General features: G+C 41.7%; 1 protein-coding gene across 3 annotated transcripts in view; it reads right to left on the bottom strand.

Annotated features, from left to right (window-relative positions):
- Nucleotides 1-22,610, bottom strand: part of TPH2 (tryptophan hydroxylase 2) — an 83,977-nt gene that overhangs the window by 12,434 nt on the left and 48,933 nt on the right. For 2 of the 3 annotated variants that reach the window (XM_044978888.1, XM_044978871.1), the window contains exon 9: nucleotides 1,094-1,189. In XM_044978888.1, coding sequence (XP_044834823.1) covers nucleotides 1,094-1,189 — 96 coding nt within the window. Of the gene's footprint in view, nucleotides 1-1,093; nucleotides 1,190-19,900; nucleotides 20,255-22,610 lie in introns of those variants that run through there. The other variant, XM_044978881.1, reaches the window with a different exon arrangement.

The raw sequence follows: 22,610 nt of genomic DNA, 5'->3' as shown, positions 1-22,610 counted from the left end.
CCGACCATCTAGCCAGTTTTCTATCCACCTTACCGTCCATTCATCCAGCCCATACTTCTTTAACTTGCTGGCAAGAATACTGTGGGAGACTGTATCAAAAGCTTTGCTAAAGTCCAGAAATAGCACATCCACTGCTTTCCCCTCATCCACAGAGCCGGTTATCTCATCATAGAAGGCAATTAGGTTAGTCAGGCATGACTTGCCCTTGGTGAATCCATGCTGACTGTTCCTGATCACTTTCCCCTCCTTTAAGTGGTTCACGATTGATTCCTTGAGGACCTGTTCCATGATTTTTCCAGGGACTGAGGTGAGACTGACTGGCCTGTAGTTCCCTGGATCTTCCTTCTTCCCTTTTTTAAAGATGGGCACTACATTAGCCTTTTTCCAGTCATCCGGGACCTCCCCCGATCGCCATGATTTTTCAAAAATAATGGCCAATGGCTCTGCAATCTCATCGGCCAACTCCTTTAGCACCCTCGGATGCAGCGCATCCGGCCCCATGGACTTGTGCTCGTCCAGCTTTCCTAAATAGCCCCGAACTACTTCTTTCTCCACAGAGAGCTGGTCACCTCCTCCCCATACCGTGCTGCAGAGTGCAGCTGTCTGGGAGCTGACCTTGTCTGTGAAGACAGAGGCAAAAAAAGCATTGAGTACACTAGCTTTCTCCACATCCTCTGTCACTAGGTTCCCTCCCTTATTCAGCAAGGGGCCCACACTTTCCTTGACTTTCTTCCTGTTGCTAACATACCTAAAGAAACCCTTCTTGTTACTCCTAACATCTCCGGCTAGCTGCAACTCCAAGTGTGATTTGGCCTTCCTAATTTCACTCCTGCACGCCTGAGCAATACTTTTATACTCCTCCCTGGTTATTTGTCCAATCTTCCACTTCTTGTAAGTGGTTTTTTTGTGTTTAAGACGAGCAAGGATTTCACTGTTAAGCTAAGCTGGTCGCCTGCCATATTTACTTTTATTCCTACCCCTGCAACCTCAATAAGGTTTCTTTAAAATACAGCCAGCTTTCCTCGACTTCTTTCCCCATCATGTTATTCTCGCAGGGGACCTTGCCCATCAGTTCCATGAGGGAGTCACATACCTTTAATTCGCCAATAGAAGACAGGAGTCCTGCCCCGTAAGCACGTAGCTGTCCCTCTTGCTTGCAAAGGCCAAATTCGATAGTAAAAAAATAGCACTGTGAAAATAGATACATACACAGATATACATAGTGAAGCTGTAGACAAGCACTTCAGTAGCACCAATTGGTACCATTTTCACTTGAGAGCCCCATTTCCTCAGATTTTCATGTTTTTTAAATAAGTTCAGATCAAAGACACTTACTGTTACGTACTTTAAATGTCATGTCAGCAGTAAAGTAGAGCTGTATAAAAAAATAGCGCACACAGGGAAAAACCAGCAAGATTGTGCTTTTTTTCTGGTTTCCCATTGTCACAGAGGGCCAGATTTTAAAAGGTATCTAGGTGCCTAAAGATACAGATTGGGCTCAGTGGGCTTTTCAAAAATGCCTAAAGACATTTAGGTCTAGATTTTTAAAGTTATGTAAGTGTCTAAACCCTACTGATTTCAATGGGAGTTTGGCACCTAACCTAGTTGGGCATTTTTGAAAATCCCACAAGATTTTACTAACTTTTCCATAAGTGAGGAAAAATATCACTTGCTTTCTAAATTAGACAATTACAGCCACTCCAGTAAGCTCAATGGACTAATCTATTCCAATTGTTCATTGCAGTGTTCAACCCATAAAACTAGATGGGCAGTTAGTCGTCTGAACAATATTACTAATGAGAAACTGTGAAAAATATTAGCATAAGAATAACTACATCTAATTTGCATTGACTACATAAAACTATGTTAAATATTACAGAAACCTTTGGGAAACAGATATTTCACTCTCTCTTAACTGGAAAAGAAAAAACAAAGTCACTCTTGGTCCTAACAAGTTGTTTGTTTGCTCTTGATATTACACATTAGGACTTTTTCTTTATATATCAGCATGTAAAAATAAGGAAATATTGTTGCTCACCCCAAATAAAGCATCCACATCAAATTAGAGTAGTAAATAACTATGTCTACACAAAGATTTTGGGAATCTGGTTTCCAGTACCCATGGAAATACTTCATTCATATTTGTAATTATGCACTACTGCTTTATTTGACGCTAGACCAAATTCAGCGTGTGTAAAGGAAGTACAACTTCACTGAAGCTAATGGAGTTGCACCTCTTGTATGAGATCTGAATTTAGCCTATTGTTTCAATTAAGTATATCCAGTAATGGTTGATGATCAACAGTACTTGGAGCTCAAGGTTTTCTTGAGAAAAACAATCCAGAATTTAATACTTATTTGAAGCTTAGCTGAACCTCTTGAGTCTGGATCACTCAGAAGAGTTTTTGTACTGCCTGTTTCTCTCAGCAGTTCCTCTCTTCTACTTCTGGTAGTTGATAGAACTCAGAAATGAAAAATAGTTTTTAAAAATTAATCAAAAATTTCAGAAATGATAGAGTTTCATACGGAATTTGGCTCCAGAAATGTCAAATTCCAAATGAAACGCATGGTTGTTTTTTTTTCCAAACTGTTTCTTCCATACCAATATTTACCTAGCTACTCATTAATATCAAATCTTTTATTTTCTTTTTCTCATATAAAAGTTGAGGAGGGACCACTAATTTGTTTACTACAGCACTATGCAAAAATATAAGGTAGATTTGAAAGAAAACATGCACCTATGGAGTGAATCAAAGCCCACTAAAATCAATGAGAGTCTTTCCATTGATTTCAGAGGGGAATTTATCAGGTACCACTGTAACAGCCAAGAGGCACTGAAAAAAAATCACAAAAAGAAAGCATGGTTACAGCACAAGAGAGTAAATCAAGAAATCTAGATTCTATTTCCAGCTTTGTCTTTGGCTTGTGCAACTCAGTTGCGGACAGATTTTCAAAGTTAGGCACAAGCAGCTAACATGCACTAGAAGATGAATGCCAAGTCAATTGTTTAGACAAGGTGGGTGAGGTAATATTTGTTATTGGACCAACTTCTGTTGGGGAGAGAGAAGCTTTCCAGCTACACAGAGCTCTTCCTCTGATCTAGAATAGATACTCAGAGTGTCACAGCTAAACACAAGATTGAACAGATAGTTTAGGATAAGTATCTAACACGTATTCTAAGGCAGTGGTTCTCAAACTAGGGAAGGGTGGCCAGCATGTCCCTCGGCCCACGCCGCTTCCTGCAGCCCCCATTGGCCTGGAGCAGCAAACCGTGGCCAGTGGGAGCCGCAATCAGCCAAACCTGCGGACACGACACATAAACAAACCAGTTCGGCCTGCCAGGGGCTTTCCCTGCACAAGCGGCGGCCCTAGTTTGAGAACCACTGTTCTAAGGGACCATTCAAGGTGAAGTGGCCCGTTAACACCCCTGTACTCAGAGGACAAAAAGTGGGGTGCGGGGTTAGTGGGTTACAGAATGTTGTACTAAGCCATAAATCTAGTATCTTTATTAAGAGTTATGAATTTAAGTTCCCAGGCTCGTCTCTTGAAACTGCTGTGCAGATTTCCTTGAAGTCAATTGATTCACATACAGATGCCCATAGGCAACATGAACACTGGACTGTAAGCTCTTTGGGGCATTGACTGTCTCTCACTATGTATTTGCACAGCACCAAGCACAGTCTCCTTTGCTGGTGTCTCTGGGTGCTACCATAATATAAATAAATACTTGAATTGTTCACACAAATGAGGTAGCTTGAAATCATAAGTTGGGCGCAGGCAAATGTGTATGCAAAAATCTAGCCCTTGATCTCATTATTCGTTCCCCCATTTGTAAAATGGGGATAATAATATTTTCCTTTCTGACAGGGATGTTTAGAAATGTAATTAACCCATATTTATTTGTAAAGCTATTTGAGATCCCTGTGTGGCAGGTGCTATAGAACTGCAAAAAGTATTATCGTTATTATAAAAGGAATAACTTTTATGAGCATGCACATGCTGAAAGAACAGATTTTTGTTAGAACAGCAGTCTTTGGAAAGCCTGTATTCTCTGTGTAACTTATTTAAATCAAACATATCTAAAGTGACCAGATGGTAAAATATAATGTGTGTCTGCCTACTACTAATTTATAGCAATGTTACACATTAAGAAAAACCCTTTAAATGAAAAGCTGATGTTGGGATACATTTGCCATATGCAATGGCTACAATATATCAATATAGATCTTTTAAGAGGTCTCTGCTTTGTTAAGTAAGAAAATGAGATAGCTCACACAATGCTGCCATCTTCAGATCATTAGTCAGCAGTACATCATTATCACCACTACTGAAGAGCCAGTGCATTATTATAATCTGTCATCTTGCAGGTTTTGAACAACTGTTCTACCAAGTCTACAGATAATGAAGCATATTGATAAAGAAGCTAAACATTAGTCATATAGGGCCACATATTAAAAAACAGAGGCATAATATATGTGCACAATTGCATATCTACAGCTGTATGGTTAACTGCCATGACTGCACAAATGGTATAAATGCAAATGCTGTTTGAGTTATTGAATGAACAAAAAATCTCCTGCTGTGCAAAATCATTCAGTTTGCACATGCAGGGATGGTAATTGCAGGCACAAATGTGAGCATGCAGGCTTTGGTTCTCTGGTTTCAAAGAGATGGCCTACAATTTCTCCAGTCAATCCAAAACACTGCAGCTACATTCATCTTCCTGCCCTGCTGCCCCAACCATGTCAATCCTTCCTCAAGCTCCTCCATGAGCTTCTGGTCTCCCTCTACATCAAGGTCAGCCTCACCTTTGAAGAGCTCATTTGTTCCGCTTCAACCTAAATCTTGGCTCTTGAGACTCTCCCTCTTGTGCCCTATGCTGTTGCACACTCCCTTCTACTTAACTATCCTTGTTACACTCCCATTTCCAGGCCTTCCCCCCCACCCCAACCCTCTTTGCCTGGAATAGCCTGGCTTAGTTCTTTCTACATGCCCAGTGACATCCCACCTCTAATTCCTGCCTCAAAACACTCACTCGCTTTCTGTTTGCTTTCTACCACCCAATCTCCATTCTGGGGCTCTCTGCTCCCACTGTCACCTGTTATAATTTACAATGAAAGGAAATGCAAATACATTAAAACTGTAAACAGGTATTTAAAATATTACAACTCAAAAAATACACTAAATAAAACACATCTCATCAGCTTCCATGTAAACAATGCACCCTTTCAATATCCCTTTCCCCCTTCTCTTCAGTTGTCTCTTATCCTTCCCTTACAAAAAAAAGATTAATACTATATAATAGGAGTAACGATCAAATGCCTCCATTCAACAGCATTGCGGGATATGTTTACTATAGCAATGATAAATACCGGTATTAACATTACACAATGTTCTACAGCAGCTCTTCGTGATCACAGGGATAGATGCTCTCTATTAGGGGCCTGATCTAGCTCTCATTGAAATAATCGGAAACACTGCCATTGACTTCAGTGAGAGCTGGAACAAGCCCTGGAATGCAAGATAGGCAGGCGGGGAGTTTATTCTATTAGAGCACTATGATTGTGGTTTCCTGGGGGAATGATCAATGCAAACAGCAAGCCACAGGAGCAGCAGGAGGACTCTCAGAAGCAGAAAGTTTATCCTTCTGCATTCCCCTGCTGGTCCTTGAAAAGCCTTTGCTTGAAATTCCACTTTTGACCAAAATCAGCAAAGTGAGAAGATGAAGCAAAGGGTCAAAATCTAAAGGGTTTAAAAGAAATGAGAAAACAAAGAGGCAGAGGTGGTGTTCAAGGCTGCGCCTGCAGCTCCAATATAGAGCAGATCTACAGGTCAGCATGGATTTATTTTTAGATTATTTATTTTGGTACATTTGGCTTAAGAATATGGAAGAGCATTTACAGGAGTGCACACGAAAGGTATAAGGCCCCAGAGACTGGCACCCTCTGTTTACTGACAGGACAGGTACAGCAGCAAAGCAAGATTTGGCAGAACTTCCAGACAATATACCTCAGAGCTTGTTGTAGAGGTACCTCTCTCTGCATAGGTCAAAGGGTAAGTTCATTAGCCATACACAATATTTTGCCTTGCCACCTAGGCTGCCAACAAACATGCCAATTAGAGCTAGTCAAAAAAGATTTTTCATTAAAATTGAAACGGAAGCTTTTCAAAGGCAAAAATGGGAGTTGGATGCCCAATTCCCATTGACTTTCCATGGGAGTGGGGCACCTAACTGGTTTTCATACCTTTGAAAACTCCTCTTACAACATTTCAATGTCCCGTCCCCCATCCCCTCCGTGCCCAGTGCCATACCAGTTATGTGCTGATGGTTCTCTCTCTGCTGGGACCCCGGTCTGAGGCCACCAATTCATTTCACATAGCCAGCTGATGTGTGATCAGAGGGTAATGGCCTTCAATCACTATTTCAGCTGCTGACTTCAGGGCCGCCCCGGGGAGGGGGGCAATTTGTCCCAGGCCCCCACGAGCCCTGGCCCGGCAGCAGTCTGGGTCTTCGGCGGCATTTCGGTGGCGGAGGGGCCTTCAGTTGCTCCGGGTCTTCAGCAGCATTTTGGCGGCGGAGGGGCCTTCAGTGCTGCCAAAGACGCAGAGCGACTGAACGGCCCCCTGCTGCCGAAATGCCGCTGAAGACCCGGACCACCGCCAGGTGAATACAAGCACCGCAGCTCCCCCGCTTTGCCCCAGGCCCCCTGAATCCTCTAGGCGGCCCTGGCTGACTTATGTGAAAATCTCTTTATCCCATTCTATCTAACGTAGTTTTCCAGTGGTACCACTTCAGAAACTGATGTTAATAAACAATCTTCCACATTGTGCATGACATTTGATTTTAGCACTCCCCAAAAATGCCTATTCAGGAATTATTTAAGATGATGCGCACACTGACCCATGTCAGTAACTTTACACACATGCTTAGTCGCATTTAAGACAAATTATTGATGTGTATAACTGTTTGCGAGATGAGGGCCTAGGAAGCTTCTTTCTTGTGTTGGTTCTTCCACTTTATCAGCTTCATGAGAGGGTATTTTAATGCACAACTCTTAACTCAGAATATCTGATATATCCCAAAACGTGTAAAGGAAAATTCTTGCCTTCTCCATGGAAGAGGAGGAAAGTGTTGATTTTTTTAGCTCTAAAACTGCTGACCTGAGTACTGCACGGCTCAGAGAATTGGTAAATAGTTATATGCAATGGGGAAACTTACAAAAATCACTTCAGTGCAGTCTAAGCCTGGAAGTTATAGAAAATTTAATACCTGAACAATTTGCCTACAAATATTGCTGGAATTTCAAACACATTTTAATTCAGGCATGTTTGTGACCCTTTCCTGTTGGCTTTCTGGCATGAATGTTTGCAAAAATCTATTGTTTATCTCAAAGGCTTGAATGTTCACCAAAAGTCAATTGTGAATTGCACATTTGATTGAAATATTCTAAATTTGTGAAATTCACAGTGTTAGTTACATACAATAAGTCATCTTATGTAGGAAAGAGATGTAATATGTGACTTATGTAAGTAACCAATATAGCACAAGTGTTGGAATTTGAATATCAAGCAGTCAAGTCTCCTTGGCAGCATTTTATATAGGAAAAATCTTTGCTTAGAAATTCATGCATAATTTTGAACAAATAAATCAAAGAATTTCATGATGAGCTTATGAATAGTTCACAAACAGAAGGAGAGGCAAAATTCAATGAATTATTCATTCATTATGGATTATTTGCTCACTTCTGCTAAAAAAAGAGTGACCCTATTCATAGCCTACAGCATTTCTAAATAAGAAAACTAAGCTTAGTCTAATTTTTCAGGCTAGTCGTCACTGAAGCATATTGTGTAGCTCACTATCTTGGCGTGCATTTGGGCTCATTGAGTTGAAGCGTCCTTCATGGCTTCCAAAGAATATCTGTATAACACTATTCTGTTTTTCTTCATCAGCCTACTGCTTTGCATTCACACCTTTTTCTGACTTAGTATTTGGAAGTAGGGTGACCAGATGTCCCGATTTTATAGGGACAGTCCTGATTTTGGGGTCTTTTTCTTATATAGTCTTATTACCCCCACCCCGTCCCGATTTTTCACACTTGCTGTCTGGTCAGCCTATTTGGAAGAGTCTATACACAGAATCTTGAACATGTATGGCACTTGTTCATTGGTGCATTGTGGGATAGAAGTAATGCAGCACACAGTACTTACAGAGGTTGCACTTCTGTTTGCAGACATCCACACTTTGATACAGCGTATCACTTCATGCAAATTCCTGATTCTGAGTTTGAAGGGGTCATACTCAGTGACAATATGAACATTGCTGTCTATGCTGACCCAAAGGTAGAGTGGTTATTTAGCTGCCACACCTTACTGATTGGCTGCCAGAATGACACTGTGTCCCCCACTGAACTTCTTCTCCCCATAATGCCTTCCTAAACATGGTGCTCCTGGATGTCTCAGCATGTAAAGGAGGAATAAAACAGAACCACATAGAAGGCATTTCAATCCCTCTGGAGGCACTAACTGTCATTATAACCAAAGTAAGTATATGACTTAGATTTTGAACTGTGCTTGCAGTCCAGTGCATTGACCATTTTTGCTTTTCAGAATCCTAGAAATACCATGTTTCTTTTCCAGTCAAACATTTGGCATCACTATGCAGTTTCCTGGGTTCCGCATTAAAATTAGTTCACTGCTGTCTTCAACTGTGTCCTCCAAACTTTTCCAGGATAGCTCTGTCCATCCAAGATCCTTCCGTGTCATGGCTTGATCTTACACAGTGCAGGTTCAGAGTATTGTAATTAAAAGGACAAGATTTGAAAAGTGATGACCAGGACAGGGAACACAGTGGGATCCAGTCCTGCACTGATGAAACCGTCACTGCTAACTTACTTCTCTCTAAAAGTAAGAATAAAGCCAAAGAGAGGAGCACATAGCTAAGCATTTCATTTACATACTGGAGGGTTGCACTGAAGCCCACATCTTCTCAGACATATCCATTCTCTAGCCACACACCGACCTTCTCCTACTTTGCTCTATTGAGCATAAAGGGAGGTGTGCAAAAGGGTTCAGATTTACTTCTGCTCAGCACCAGGGCTGGATTAAGACATTGATTCTACAGCACTACAGCCCCTCCCTAGGGCCTCAGCTCCTGATCATGTCGCTACATCCAAATCTCAGCTCTCTTTTTTAAAGTTTCTAGCCCCAAATAACTGAAGAAAAACTTGAAAAAATAAACCAAGCAAAGCTGCCACTGCAGCATCTGCCTGAGTCTACAGCCAGCCAGAAACATGAGCTCCGAGAGGTGTGAGCTGAACCATACAGCTCGATGGGATGTTAGCTCCAAGATGTACAGGTGACAGCACCGGAGGGGTCAGAAGAGGAGTTTATAGCCCAGCCATGCAGATACACCCCAGCTCCCGGAGTAGGTACCAGGAGATCACCCTACTGCCATCCTTGCCTCTTGGGAAGCAGGTGGGGGAGGGAAAAAGAGTGAATCCCTGCTACCACCCCTGCTGATCTTGAAGGGACCCTACTGCCATTTCTTGGGGGAGAGGGGAGAAGGAGCTCCATGCTGCTGCCCTGGCTTCTCTGGAAGGAAAGGGCAGAATGCCTTTCATACAGCTTATAGAGTGTCTACTTTATGTACTAAGTTTGATGTATTGTGCTTTGTTACCAAAACTGTACGACAACCCCATTATTTTATTCCTATGGGGATGTTATTGTTTGTAGTGTTGTTAGTTGGTGTGGGATTATGTTATTGTTGTTGTTGTTGTAAAGGACGTAATGATAGTAATACTACTTTTCATGTTCATGCTAATCATGCATTGTCATTACATCCCATGAAAACCCCTACGGTTGAGATGTCTCCTGTAGACTCTGAAATCCATGGTTTAATGCAAATTGAGATTTGAGGTATTTGTTGTACTAGAAGTACAAAAGGGGGGAGTGTGGAGGCCAAGAATTAATTAATAAAGGTTTGAAGGGATCTTAATGTATGTTAGCTAATTAGCAGAGGTTAAGCTGTTACCCTGTATCTGGTGCAGAGTGAATTGTGTGAAAAGTCGTTACGACCTTGTGAATTGCAGTCTTGTTTTCTGTTCTAGTATTGCAGACAAATAAGATAACGAATAGGCTTATGTATAAACAAATGCAAATGTTTACTTTTACTGTCTCCAGGTTTGCTAGCCACTGTCTGTTAAGAAGGTATAAAAATTATTATGATTGTTTACTAATTGAGAGAGATCCATCCAGGACAAGGGGCAACCCAGTTCCTGACACTCTCTCCCTCTTGTGTTCACTAGAGTATTATAATAAAGTATTTGTTTTTGCTGCACCCAAACATAAAAGCGAGAACTGAGTTTTTCTTCGACAAGTAGGTGCCGTGGGAGGCCCCATATGTTGGTGTGCCTAAAGCCCCAAATGATTTTAAATCAGTCCTGCTCAGCACAGAGAACTATATCTTGCGTCTCCACCTCACCACCATTCTCTCTTCACTGCAGTGCAACAGCTTGAAGATGCAGAATTAAGACCCTCTGTAATTAGCCATTAGGTATTTCAATATAACAGGGTGCTGCTGGTTAATTCAGTGGTTACTATGTCCCTGGCTAAAGAAACGGCTTTGGCATTAATTTAAGACAGGGTAGGATTACTACCGTGCAAACAGGAAGTGCCCTCAAATTATCTCAAAGCTGAGATTTGGATGTAGCAACATGATCAGGAGCTGAGGCCCTAGGGAGGGGCTGTAGTGCTGTAGAATCAATGTCTTAATCCAGCCCTGGTGCCGAGCAGAAGTAAATCTGAACCCTTTTGCACACCTCCCTTTATGCTCAATAGAGCAAAGTAGGAGAAGGTCAGTGTGTGGATGGAAAATGGATATGTCTGAGAATATGTGGACTTCAGTGCAACCCTCTAGTATGAAATGAAATGCTCAGGCCAGCATTCAGTATTGTTTCCAATGTCACCCAGGAGACTAGGAAGAGCCCACACCCTCACCAGTTTGTTACCCTGAGCTGGAGTTAGAGTATCACAGAATAGTAAGGAAAAGAACCTCACATTTTTTCATCCTAATTAACTGGCAGGTCTGCCGCACAACGTAAGGACAAGTAGATAAGACCACTGAAAATCTCCTATGAGCTGCTGCTTAGAGCATCTGTTAAAAGTGCCACACTTAAGGCTTTGTTCTTCCTGGCTTCACTTCCCTGTCATTTGACTCTTATCTACAGCAGCTCCCAAGACTTGGGGCTTGAGGTTTATTAATTTTTATGGCGTTAAGACTGAATGATGTATAATAATGAGCAGCATTCTTTCCAATTTACTTTACAATGTGTCACGTGAGTTCATATCCAAGGTTCTCTACAGGAGCTGGAACATGTGCTCATTTGTTTTTCAAGCTCTTGCTTCAGCTTTGGCTGTCTGACGTAGCTCTTGCTGTTCACTCAAGGCAGAATCAGGCTTTTCGACATCCTCTCTGGGACTCCAAGAGATGGGATCCTCTGAACGTCAGGCTAAAACAAGTTAGCTAGGTAAACATGTGTCATCTCTGTCCTCCCACAGCCTATGCTGCCTGGCATGCCAGAGTTGATATAGTATCAACCTTTGCAATGCAGAGGCTAGATTCAGTGAATGTTTTTAGGGCTCTGACATGCCTCTTTTCAAGGACTGTAAGCTGCCACTGTTTTGAATGGTGACTTGACATGACAACAAAAACCTCCATAGCAAAAGCATTCATAACTGAATATAGTCGAATCCCAGAGTGGGACCTCAGGAGTGCCTCTCAGTGTTCAGATTCATACTGCAGCATGGCACAGCTTGAAACACACAGCGGAGAGCTGTGGACTCTGATGTCAATGGGATTGCACCAGTCTAAGTGAGATCAGAATCTGGAACATACGCATGCTAAGATTAGAAAAGCGGAGAGGTCACCTCGCAGTCCATTGCCTGCTGGGATTTCCCTTATTTTCTAGGGGGTTATGTAGCGTAATGGCTCAGGAGATGGTGACCCCAATCCTGAGCTGCACCTTTCAGACAGTGCAACTACACAGGCACAATCTGAGGGTGGGCACAGATGACTTTAAGTTGCCTTTTGTGTCTCCTGGATTCTGGGCCACTTTCCCCTTGACCCCATGCAGCTGCAGGGGCACTGAATTATGGATGCTTCCTGCAGTCACCTATAGGCCCCCCCCAACTGTCCAAAATAGTACAACACACACTGGCCACCCCCTCTAACACTCCTGCATACACCCTCAGATGGGGGCTGTGAGGAGGCACTGTAGGGCTGCTCCACCTGCCCTAGATCACCAAAGAAGTCCCTAAATGCCAAGGAGCCATTCTGGCCTCTTTACACTGCAGGAGTGTCATAAAGGAGCAACAGCAGGGGAGAGAATTGAGGTTAAGGTTTCCCCTAGTCCCCTTGGAAGGCTATTCCATAGCCCAGCCTGTGTCACCATTAGGAAGATTTTAGAGTCACAAGAAGCAAAGTCACAGCTACCAAAGGAAACTGGCAGAACCTCCTTATCGAGCAGCAGGTATCGATTTAGTGCAGTGGTTCTCAAACTTTTGTACTGGTGGCCCCTTTCACACAGCAGCCTATATATGTGACACACCCCGCCCTTATAAATTAAAACCATTTTTAAAATATTTAACACTATTATAAATGCTGGAGGCAAAGCGGGGTTTGGGGGTGGAGACTGACAACTTGCAACCTCCACATAATAGCCTCGCGACTCCCTGAGGGGTCACAACCCCCAGTTTGAGAACCCCTGATTCAGTGGGCCTAGTGAAGACCCGCTAAACCAACAGTGGAGTGCTCTCCAGTCAACCCCAGTACTCCAGCTCTCTGATAAGAGTAAGGGAAGTCAACCGGGGAGACCGTCTCCTGTCGACAGAGCACAGTGATTCAGAAAGCTCTCTTCACTACTGGTGTGAGTTGACCTAAGCTATGTCAACTCCAGCTGTTATTTAAATAAGCAACTCTCCTTATTTTGAACCTGTGACCATCACTCCGATCCCTGTTTTTCATTAGTTATTCCCTGTATTCATTTGGTTCCTGGGTCCAGTGGTCCCTCCAGCTAGGCTGGGGGAGGGGGCCTTTAGAAGTGGGCAGGCACCTCCCGGGTTTTCCAATTAAAAAAAAACAAAAAAACCCTCCAGCTCTGTTATGGCGTAGTATAACTTAGGTCAACTTACCCCAGTAGTGAGGAGAGCTTTCTGAATCACTGGCCTATGTCAGCCCAAAGACAAAATTATTTCTGGCTGCAGGGCTCTTTAAAAATGACACTTGGCTAATGTACAGCCAGAGTCCAAGCCTCTCCCTGCTGTTATTTCAGGGGATGCATGTGATGATCCCCCTGATGTCATTCCCTAGGGCAGACTGTGCCCCACCTAACTGCCAGACCAATTACCACCCACAGCAATTGCACTCTAGGGAACAATGTCAGGAGAGTTACTGAGCCTGCTGAGTGCATCCCCTGACATATTAGCTGTGGGTTAATGGGATTCATGAACATCTGGCTTGGTCAGCAGAGAAAAGCCTAATTTATCTGCTAATGAGGAGAAGCCACCTCCTCAGAATTGTGAGCAGCCTCTATGGACTGTGGAGTCTGGGAGGATCATGGAATTTTTGCAGGCTCTGCAGCTGTGGACGCAAAAACCAGGCAGAAGATAGCCCAATATAGTAAACAAGGGTACCTTTCACTCTACCAAACCTCTCTGGGTTGTGTGTTCCATTTCAGGGGAAAATATTTAATATTTTTGGAGGTAATTTTCCTTTACTAAATTAAAAACCTCAGTTTACAAAAAAGATAATTTCCTAATACATTTAAATTAATAAAATAATAATTCCTGCACAAATTAACCATTTTTAAAATTTAAATTTAAAATTAAAAAAATCATTAATCTTCTGTATCTATTTACTAAGAACTAATTCAAGAGATAGACAGTACCTCCTTGTTTTTAAAAAAATCTCAGATTCCAAGGAGTTTTACTGTTGTAGTTAAACTTGGAAACTCAATGTTCTTTTTACCATTTTTATGTGAACGTATGTGGACCCCAGAGATCTTCTGTGGCTCTTGATGTATGTATCTAACCTGCTTTAAGAGAAAAAAAATTGAAGACATCAGTGCAAAGGTTTCAGTTTCTAGTTGAAGAACAGACCAAGGGAGAATAGTAACTTGGGGAATTTTAAGTGTCTATTAATTATGTTGCTAAAAAATATACCCAAACAAGAAGTTTTTTTCACAGCCCCTTACAAAAAAAAAAAAAATACATTGAGCATCTCCCAGCATGCTTTTCAGCAGTAAGCGCATATAAGAAAAATCTGTCATAAATACATATTAGCTGGGTGAGTCACCATTGAGTTTCCTGCCAGAAGTTTGTAAACATATCATAGATGATCTGAATATACTCAACAAAGTGGAAGAAAGTTATACTGAGCAAGTGCTTGCCATTACAAAGATCAGAGTAATTCACTGTGTTGCCAAAACGGCCTGAACAATATACAGTACCTAGGATCTAGTAACAGAGGCACAGTAAGCTACCCAAATGAAAATCACACTGAAGTCATCACTAATCATCAGACATAGACAGGTAGATAAAATCTGTCCTGTAATTTGCCCAAATTAACTGCAAAAGTATAACAAATTGTATATAAACTGCAAACCCCCAAAGTTGAAAGTTTAAGTGTAGGAAAAATATTAAAAAGTGAGAAAATGGCTAATTAGTTAAAAACCATAATGATATAGAGTTATTAGTGAATACAATCTTATTGGATGCCACAAAGATGCATTACAGCCAGTTATGCCTACAGAGCAGTGTGCTAAGACATGCTGGTTGCATCAATTTAATTAGTGGTGTAATGGATTTATTTTGTCCCAGATATTCATAGAAGTTTGCTTTTACTCTCACAGACTCTGCTGAATTAGTACTAACTGAAGCTGACTAATAACAGCAGAATCAAGCAGCAAGGAAGGAAAGAGTTGGTGGGTGGATAAGAACAATGGAAGAGAGAAAGAAGTGAAGGAGGGTAAATCATGCATTGGCTAGAAAAAGAGAGAAAGATTTGCACTAAACCACCACTTCTCTATATCCAGTTCATTCATTGCAGAAACACATGCCTACAAAGCAACTTAATAATGTAGGGTCAAATTCCATCCTCATATACATGTATGGAATCACACTGACTGTTATGGGGCTGCACACATGGAAGTGAAAACAGAATTTGGCACAGAGATCCAAACCCATTGAAGTCAAAACGCCCATTCATTTATACAGGGGCAGAATTGGACCTGCTAAGTGTGGTAGATCACCTAAAAAGATCTCAACTAACAATCTGGAAGAGCACATTTCATCCAGCACTTTGGTGCCATTTGATACTAAGATGACAACAGATATTAGAACCAGTTCAAAAGCTGTAGTGCTAAGTAGTTAAGCATCAGGCACAGTCAGCTCCTTCCAAATATCAACCATATTTTGTCTAACTTCTTTATTTTATCTACACATGCAAAGATGATGTCCAGCAACATACTGGGTGAAAGAATCAGTTTGGTACATTAATTTTGTTGTGCCCAATCCAGCTAGACAATGGTTAAACAAATGCACAATTGTGAATACTAAAATGAGCACTTTTTCCTTTCAGCAATAAGATAAAACTCCTACTTACACAGCTGTAGAAACATGGATTTTCAGAATCTTTCCACAAAAAGATGTCATTTGTGCTCATTTTAGTGGACACAACTATGATTATTCCTTTTGGGAGCAATTACTTACTGAAAGATTCCATGTAACTAATGTGTGGTTTGCAGACCTTTCCTTTACCCGCTATTGACTCAGTCCATACCTTAGAAAAAATTGGAACAGAAATTCTTGGCACTGCTCTATGGACGAGCAGATTAGGCCCAGTAGCTGTAGTATGTATGAAAGGGTTTTATTTCCCAGGTGAGGCACAGACTTCCTCCTGATTGGCTGGAGTGGAACACTGAGAGGCACATCTTTCGTTTAGGCAATCTTTTTATAGTGTATATACACAAGCACAGAAAAAGTAGGGTCGGATCTGTTGTTGATATAGTTAATAAATGTTGCAGTGTTAACAGTAACTGCTATCTCCCTAATCTCCAACTTTGCCTTATACCTACATACTGCTGCAGGCAGACCTCAATTATTTGCACTAATGACTCTGGCTAACGACCGTTGTAACTGAATCTTGCAGATTTAGCAAGTATACAAACACAATAAAAAAGGAAGTATGCTGCATCACAAAATGTACTTTGCTCATTTACTGTGAGTTGAACCTACAGATGTCAAAGTAATTTTTAATGTCCTGGTAAATGTACTGTAGTATGTTACACAAATAAAGTCTTAGTGACTTAGACATCCATGGTACTGATTTGAATATGCACAATGCTGAGACTAAATGCAAAATTTAAAAAATTAGCAGTGTGAACATCACATTTTCACAGAGCTCTCTCTCTCAACACATGTATGTGAAGGAAAAGGAGAGTTAAACATCCTCCTCCTCATCAGGCCCAAGCAGAAATATTTCTCTGCTCTCCCAGCAGCAGACAGGCATAAGAATCTAGATGAAATCTAGCAGAGGCTGAAAAATTCAGAAGTGATCCTTGTTGACGGGGTGTGTATGTGTGTGTGGTGGTGGTGGTGGGTGGAGGGGTGTTGTAAAGAAGAACTAGCCAGCCCAATACTCATTCCCTCAGTTGAGGATCTATCAATTGTTTCATATCTTAAATTCTTACTAGAATCCTCTTTGCTTCTGGACTACAAGAGAGCTGTTTTGAATGGATGATAGTCATAGATTAGCCAATAGACAGCCTTTCCTTTAGATACAGGCCAGTTGGGCCTCTGTTAGCTCAACACCAGATGACTGTAATACATTCTCCATAGAGAAGGAAGCTACAGCCAATGCAGTGCACCCTAACTAGAATAGGTGAGGTCAGCATTCTGCACCGGTTGCCTGTTCACTTCAGGGTCAAACTCAAGGAATTCACTGTGGTGTATAACAGTACCACGGTGCTTGCTTTAATGGATATGGTTTACTCAAAAACCTATTACTCCATGGCATGGCATGGCACATGAACTCTGCAGAAACTCTCAGAAGTCAGTCCCAAGGGTGAGCTCAGGAAGACAGGGGGAGGGGTTCCACCTCTGAAAAATCACTCCTGAAAGAAATCCATCTGACCCTGAAACTGACCACATTCAGACAACTTGGTAAAATGAACTTTGCTTTGTTCATGCCTTCCACTAATGGCCTGTGTAGATGTGCTGACTCACCCCTGCGGCACCTCCTGCTGGTGACTTCTGGGATTTAGCTCGGTTCCAGCTCCGGAGCGCCCTCTACAGGCCGGTGATCCACCTGTCTTCTGGCCCCCGGGTCCCTCCCTGGACCCGGTGCCCTTTTACCTGGGGTGCTGCCCCTGGCACTAACCCCTCAGTCTTAGGTTCTCCCCTCCCCAGGGAACCCCCACCCACTATCCCCACCTCGCCTCAGTATACAGCTACTGCCAGTCATTGTCTAACTCCCATGCCCTGGGGCAGACTGCAGTATCAGCCTACTCATCACTGGCAAGGTTGGGTTTGGATCTGCTGCCTTGGCCTACCCCGGGGCTGCCCTCGGCAACCCCCAGTACCTTTTAGCCCAATGCTAGGCTGCAGCCTGGGGCTTTCCAGGCTGGAGCTCCCCAGCCCCTCTGCCTTTCCCCAGTCTGCTCCACCCAGGTACTCTTTGTCTAGCTCCCTGCAGCCAGGCCCATTTCCCTCTACAAACAGAGAGGAACTCTCTGTTTGCCCCTGGCTTCTCTGCCTTATAGGGCCAACTGAGTCTGTTTGGGCCGTGGCCCCAGCTGCAGCCACTTCCCCCAATCAGCCCAGCCTAAAAGCTGCTTTCTCCAGCCACAGCCCCCTCCCAGGGCTGTTTTTAACCCTTCACGGCAGGAGCAGGGGTCCACCCCACTACAGCCTGATATGTGTGTAAGATGTGGAGTATATGTCCCCTGCATGTGAGGAGCCTCCGCTGGTTTAAATTATACAAAGTCTACCCAGCTGATATGGTGATGTCTGCAATGAACAAACAACGTTGCAAAAATCTCCCTTTCTAAAACCGTGCAAGAAGGGACATCCTGGTCTAGTGCCCAGAGCACTGGGCTGGGATCCAGAGCACCTGGGTTCTAATCTCAGCTCCGCCATTGACTTTCTGTGTGACCTCAACCTTCTCTGTGCCCATTTCCCTTCCCACACTTTACTATCTAGACTGTTCAAGACAAGGACGGTCTATTACTGTGTGTTTATACAGTGCCTAGCACAATGGGGTCCCAATCTCTGTTGGAGCCTTTAATTGCTACTGTAATACTACTAATAATAATAAGGCAGAGGCATAGAAGAGATCAGGCACAAGTGCAATTTTTAACTGTAAGGGTCAAATTCCACTCTGATATTCTCTTGTGGTTCCCACTAACTTCAATCCCATGGATATTTGCGGCTCACAGAACTACTAGGAGAGAATTTAACTCTGATGAATGTAGTTGAGTGTTTTAAATCTCTGCCATGGTGGGATCTTCATTTCAACCTTGCAGTCAATAAATATATATATAATTTTAGAAACAGCAACAGATTTAGAACCCTTCAATTAATAAAACAGCTAAACAATGTTTTCTTTATGGAAGCCACTAATCCTCTAACTTATTTGATTTTTGTGTTTAGAGCCTGGAATTTCTATAGAGACTTGTGCAATTGCTGCTCATCGGTGGCTCTTGCTGTGTGCCCTTCTTTCTACAGAATTCTATGGAGTTTACAAAAGACACCATTCATGCTTCTTTGCTAGCATGATTCCTGCTCTTTACACCTAAAAAGAAAATAAGCAAACAAAACAAAACCAAAAATACTCTATCAAAATACATAAGCCCCCTCTTACCTAATCTGAACTTCAATCTACATCAGCTAACACCAATGCTGAAGCGGCAGACGTTCATTATTTATGTGCATCCCTAAATTCTACAAATTCTCACAGAGCTATTTTGTTAGAGTATCTTTTTTTTATTACCATTCTGGCAGAGCACAAACTCACTGTATTAGCTACTGAACTGCCAGCAAGGACTGTGATTGCAAAATCTGTACTTTCTTAATTATAAGAATGTTTCTCGTGAAAATAAGTAGCCATAACATTTAAATGTTTTGTCAAATCCACACCATTCTCTTATTATCTTGTAATGTCAAAATATATTACTTTTGAGATTGTAAATTTGTACCTGCAGTTCAATAATTCACTGGACAGTTTTTATTATTTGACAAATTATTTTATTTTTGACAAATTTTATTTCAGAACTATAAACACTGTCTAGACTATTATTACAATACACTGCTAAGTTTCTGTGTAGCCTGTACAATTTCAGCCTTTTATGTTTTTTCTGCATTTTTAACTACTTAGGGCCTGATTTTCATAAACAGCATCTCATTTTTGCAAGAGCAATTTTATATCTACGACACCCCAAATTGTGACCCACAACTAATTTTCAAGTAGTCCTCTTATACATCTACCTACCTGATTACAATGCTAAATCAATGCCTTCATCTTACAGTTGGATCCCTGCAATACCTACAGGAATCTGATTTCAGGCCTGGGGCCTAAGGAGCTAAACGTATAAATGATCTCATGCACATGATCAATCTATAACATCTGTAATTATTTGTGGGTGCAGAATTGTGCCTGAAAACTGGAGGCCCATTCAATCATCAGGCTATCAGTCTGAACAATTGCTTAAGCACTTCACAGAAATCTTTACTGCTTAACTTCAAAACAATAAATAAGCGTCTATTCCTTCTCTTACCTTTGAATGATATTTTAGAAAGCACAAATGCTTTATTTCCACATGCAAAGCGTGTCCTGCTAGGACTGACCTACTTAGCTTATAAACTACCTAAGCAGGAACCTTGTCTTTTTAAGTGTTTTGCAAAACACATTTACTCTGCACCCTATAAATAATAAAAACAGCAGCAGCAATGGCCCAATTCTCCACCCAATTGCAAGGCTTGGCATGGGTGATTTCTCCACATGTTGAATAATTTCTCCGTCTCTACCACAGAGCAGAAGTCCCTGCTGCTGCCCTGAAGCTACAGGAACCCATTCCACAGGGATCGGTGGCTGACAGAACCACACAGCAATTGATCCACCAGGCTTGCCTCCTGCAGAGTATCCAGAAGCCATTTCTTCCCTTTCCAGCAGAACCACTCCAGTTCCACTGCACCGGGGGCCCTCTGTAGCCAGAGGAAAGAGCAGGATTTGGCTTTTTGAGATTATGGGATACCCCGCTTCTAAACTCGGTATGAGTCAAAAAAAAATCTGGCTTGACCCCTCAACACCATTCGTGATCAAAACCCAAACCACTTTGGAATTGTTTACAGTAGCTCACTCTCTTGTTTGCAGTCTGAGCCTTTGTATCTCTCACTCTCCTTTCTTTTCCTAATTCTAAATGCACGATACTTCCTAATCAAAGCCCATCACTATATCCTGCTCTTATCCAGAATGAGGAATTTAGCAGGCTGGGCTTCCCAAAATTTTCTTTGAAGTGCAACATCTCTACCACTTGCAATGAGAGTACCTTTGGTGTTCTTGCAATAGTATTTTTTCTAGTGTCTTGGTATAATTTTCTTAAATAACTGCCTCAGGATTAATTGCTTTTGACTCAAAGCTTGTTAGATATTGATACTAAGCATTTGTTTCTCTGCCCATGCGTCTCTGAACTAGCATCCTTGATAAAGTATTGTAAGGATTGTAGCAATATTCTAATAATGCAAAATTGATTCCTTGAATCCACCAGGTCTTTTTCATTTAGACTAGTTTTTTCTACTAGTTTATTTGCCTGTGCATACTTTAGGAAGGACTTTACATGATGTGCTGCAACTCGGCTACCCCTCTGATGCTTTAGCTGAGAGGCTTGCTGAAATAAGCCACCTGCAAATATTAACAACTCAGCTGGAATCCCAAAATGAGAAAACTGCACATTGCAATGTGCTATTAGATTGCTACTCGATGTGCTGTGCAACAGCTCACTTTAGAAAACAAGAGTAGTAACCCACTAATTAGAGGTTATCTTTCTCTTTTAATTCAAAGAAATCTATGCCATCCTTGGAGTGACTGAGAATCTCATGTGGTTTCAGGAGTTCTTTTGTATTCCATTTCTTGTATCTATTGCAGATTTTGCATTTGGATACATTTCCAAATAAATCCAGTTGGAAGCATTTATGCCTGTCCAGAACAGAATAGCTCAGATGTGTTCTTGCACTTCTCAATCAGACAGGCATTGTGGATCATGCTTAGAATTTTCAGCCTCATGCTGTGTAGTATGATACAATGTCCTATGCAATGTATCCCATCATGTGTGGCAGTTTCCTCTCTACTGTCCTAAGGAGTTTTTATCATTGGAGGTGCTTGGACCTTTCCTTTTGTCCAAGTATCTAGAATCATGCTCTTTAGCCTTTATCAAGTTGGCTCATTATGGGTTTCTCATCTGAGCCCGTCAAATTTTGTTTGCGGAGGAGTAGAGTTTGAGACATATTTACTTCAAACTCTTCTTGCAACTCCTAGTTTCACTATTTATAGATGTTCTTGGAAGAAAGATCTCTATAAGAAACAACTTCACTTATTCATTGTGTTGTACATTTTTACTGTGCTCATCCCTGGCAATACATGTTAAGAGTAGCTTGCCTTCATTGATCAGTGGAGTTTTTTGAAGGCTACAGCAGTCCCATGGGCCTCTGGGAATTTTAGTTCATTGAATTAATTGTTTCATAATGAAAGACTGCTGCCCAGCTTTTAACCCTCTCTTACAACTCAGAGTGAATGAGGATCCTCCGAAATTGAGGTAATGTGCCAGCTCTGCCTATAGGCAGACATACTGCCGGCAGACACTATATAAGCCTACTGAAAGAGCAGTTACAAGGCAACCCAGTCCTTATCTGCAACAGCCCCATTTTTTTGTTCTGATTATCTCCTTAGCTCATACAGTGGGCAATTGTCCTGAATTAGGTGTCTGCTCTTCAGCCTGGAAAAAAGAACTAGGATGAAGCCAACAAATTCAAATAATGTAGATCTTCAATGAGGAAAAGCAAATGGACTAACCCAATGGACCACTTACTCTATCCTTACTAAGAGATTTCTGAATGGTCATTTTTAATATGCATACATGCAGTATTTTGTATATACACATGTATATAACACACATATATAGACAAATAATATAGTCTGCTTTAAAACAGCAAGCTTGAAATTAATTCACGAAACCTCATCATATTAAATTCCTCCAGTTTCAGAAGCAATTCACTGCAGAAGTTTTCTGTACACAGACCAGCAAAAATAGGATAAATTGCTTGGTTTCCACTATGCTCTACTATCAAAATAAATATTGCAGAGGAAGAGGGAAAGGTGACACAGATTTTCACCCTCTCGAGACTTCAAGGCTTAAATACAACTTCAAGTATGAGAACAGGAAAGAGTTTAATGGTGTCACTTAGTTTCTAATGGCCATGCCCTTAACTAGACAGATTTGTTGACAAATCTAGGGAAAAGGGGCGGCAATATCTGTATGCACTATGCCTGCTTTGGAGTACTA

This window comes from Mauremys mutica, chromosome 1 (genome assembly GCF_020497125.1).
Source record: "Mauremys mutica isolate MM-2020 ecotype Southern chromosome 1, ASM2049712v1, whole genome shotgun sequence".
Classification (NCBI taxonomy): Eukaryota; Metazoa; Chordata; order Testudines; family Geoemydidae; genus Mauremys; species Mauremys mutica.
The sequence above is the reverse complement of the archived record's forward strand: the minus strand, read 5'-3'. Positions and strand labels throughout refer to the sequence as shown.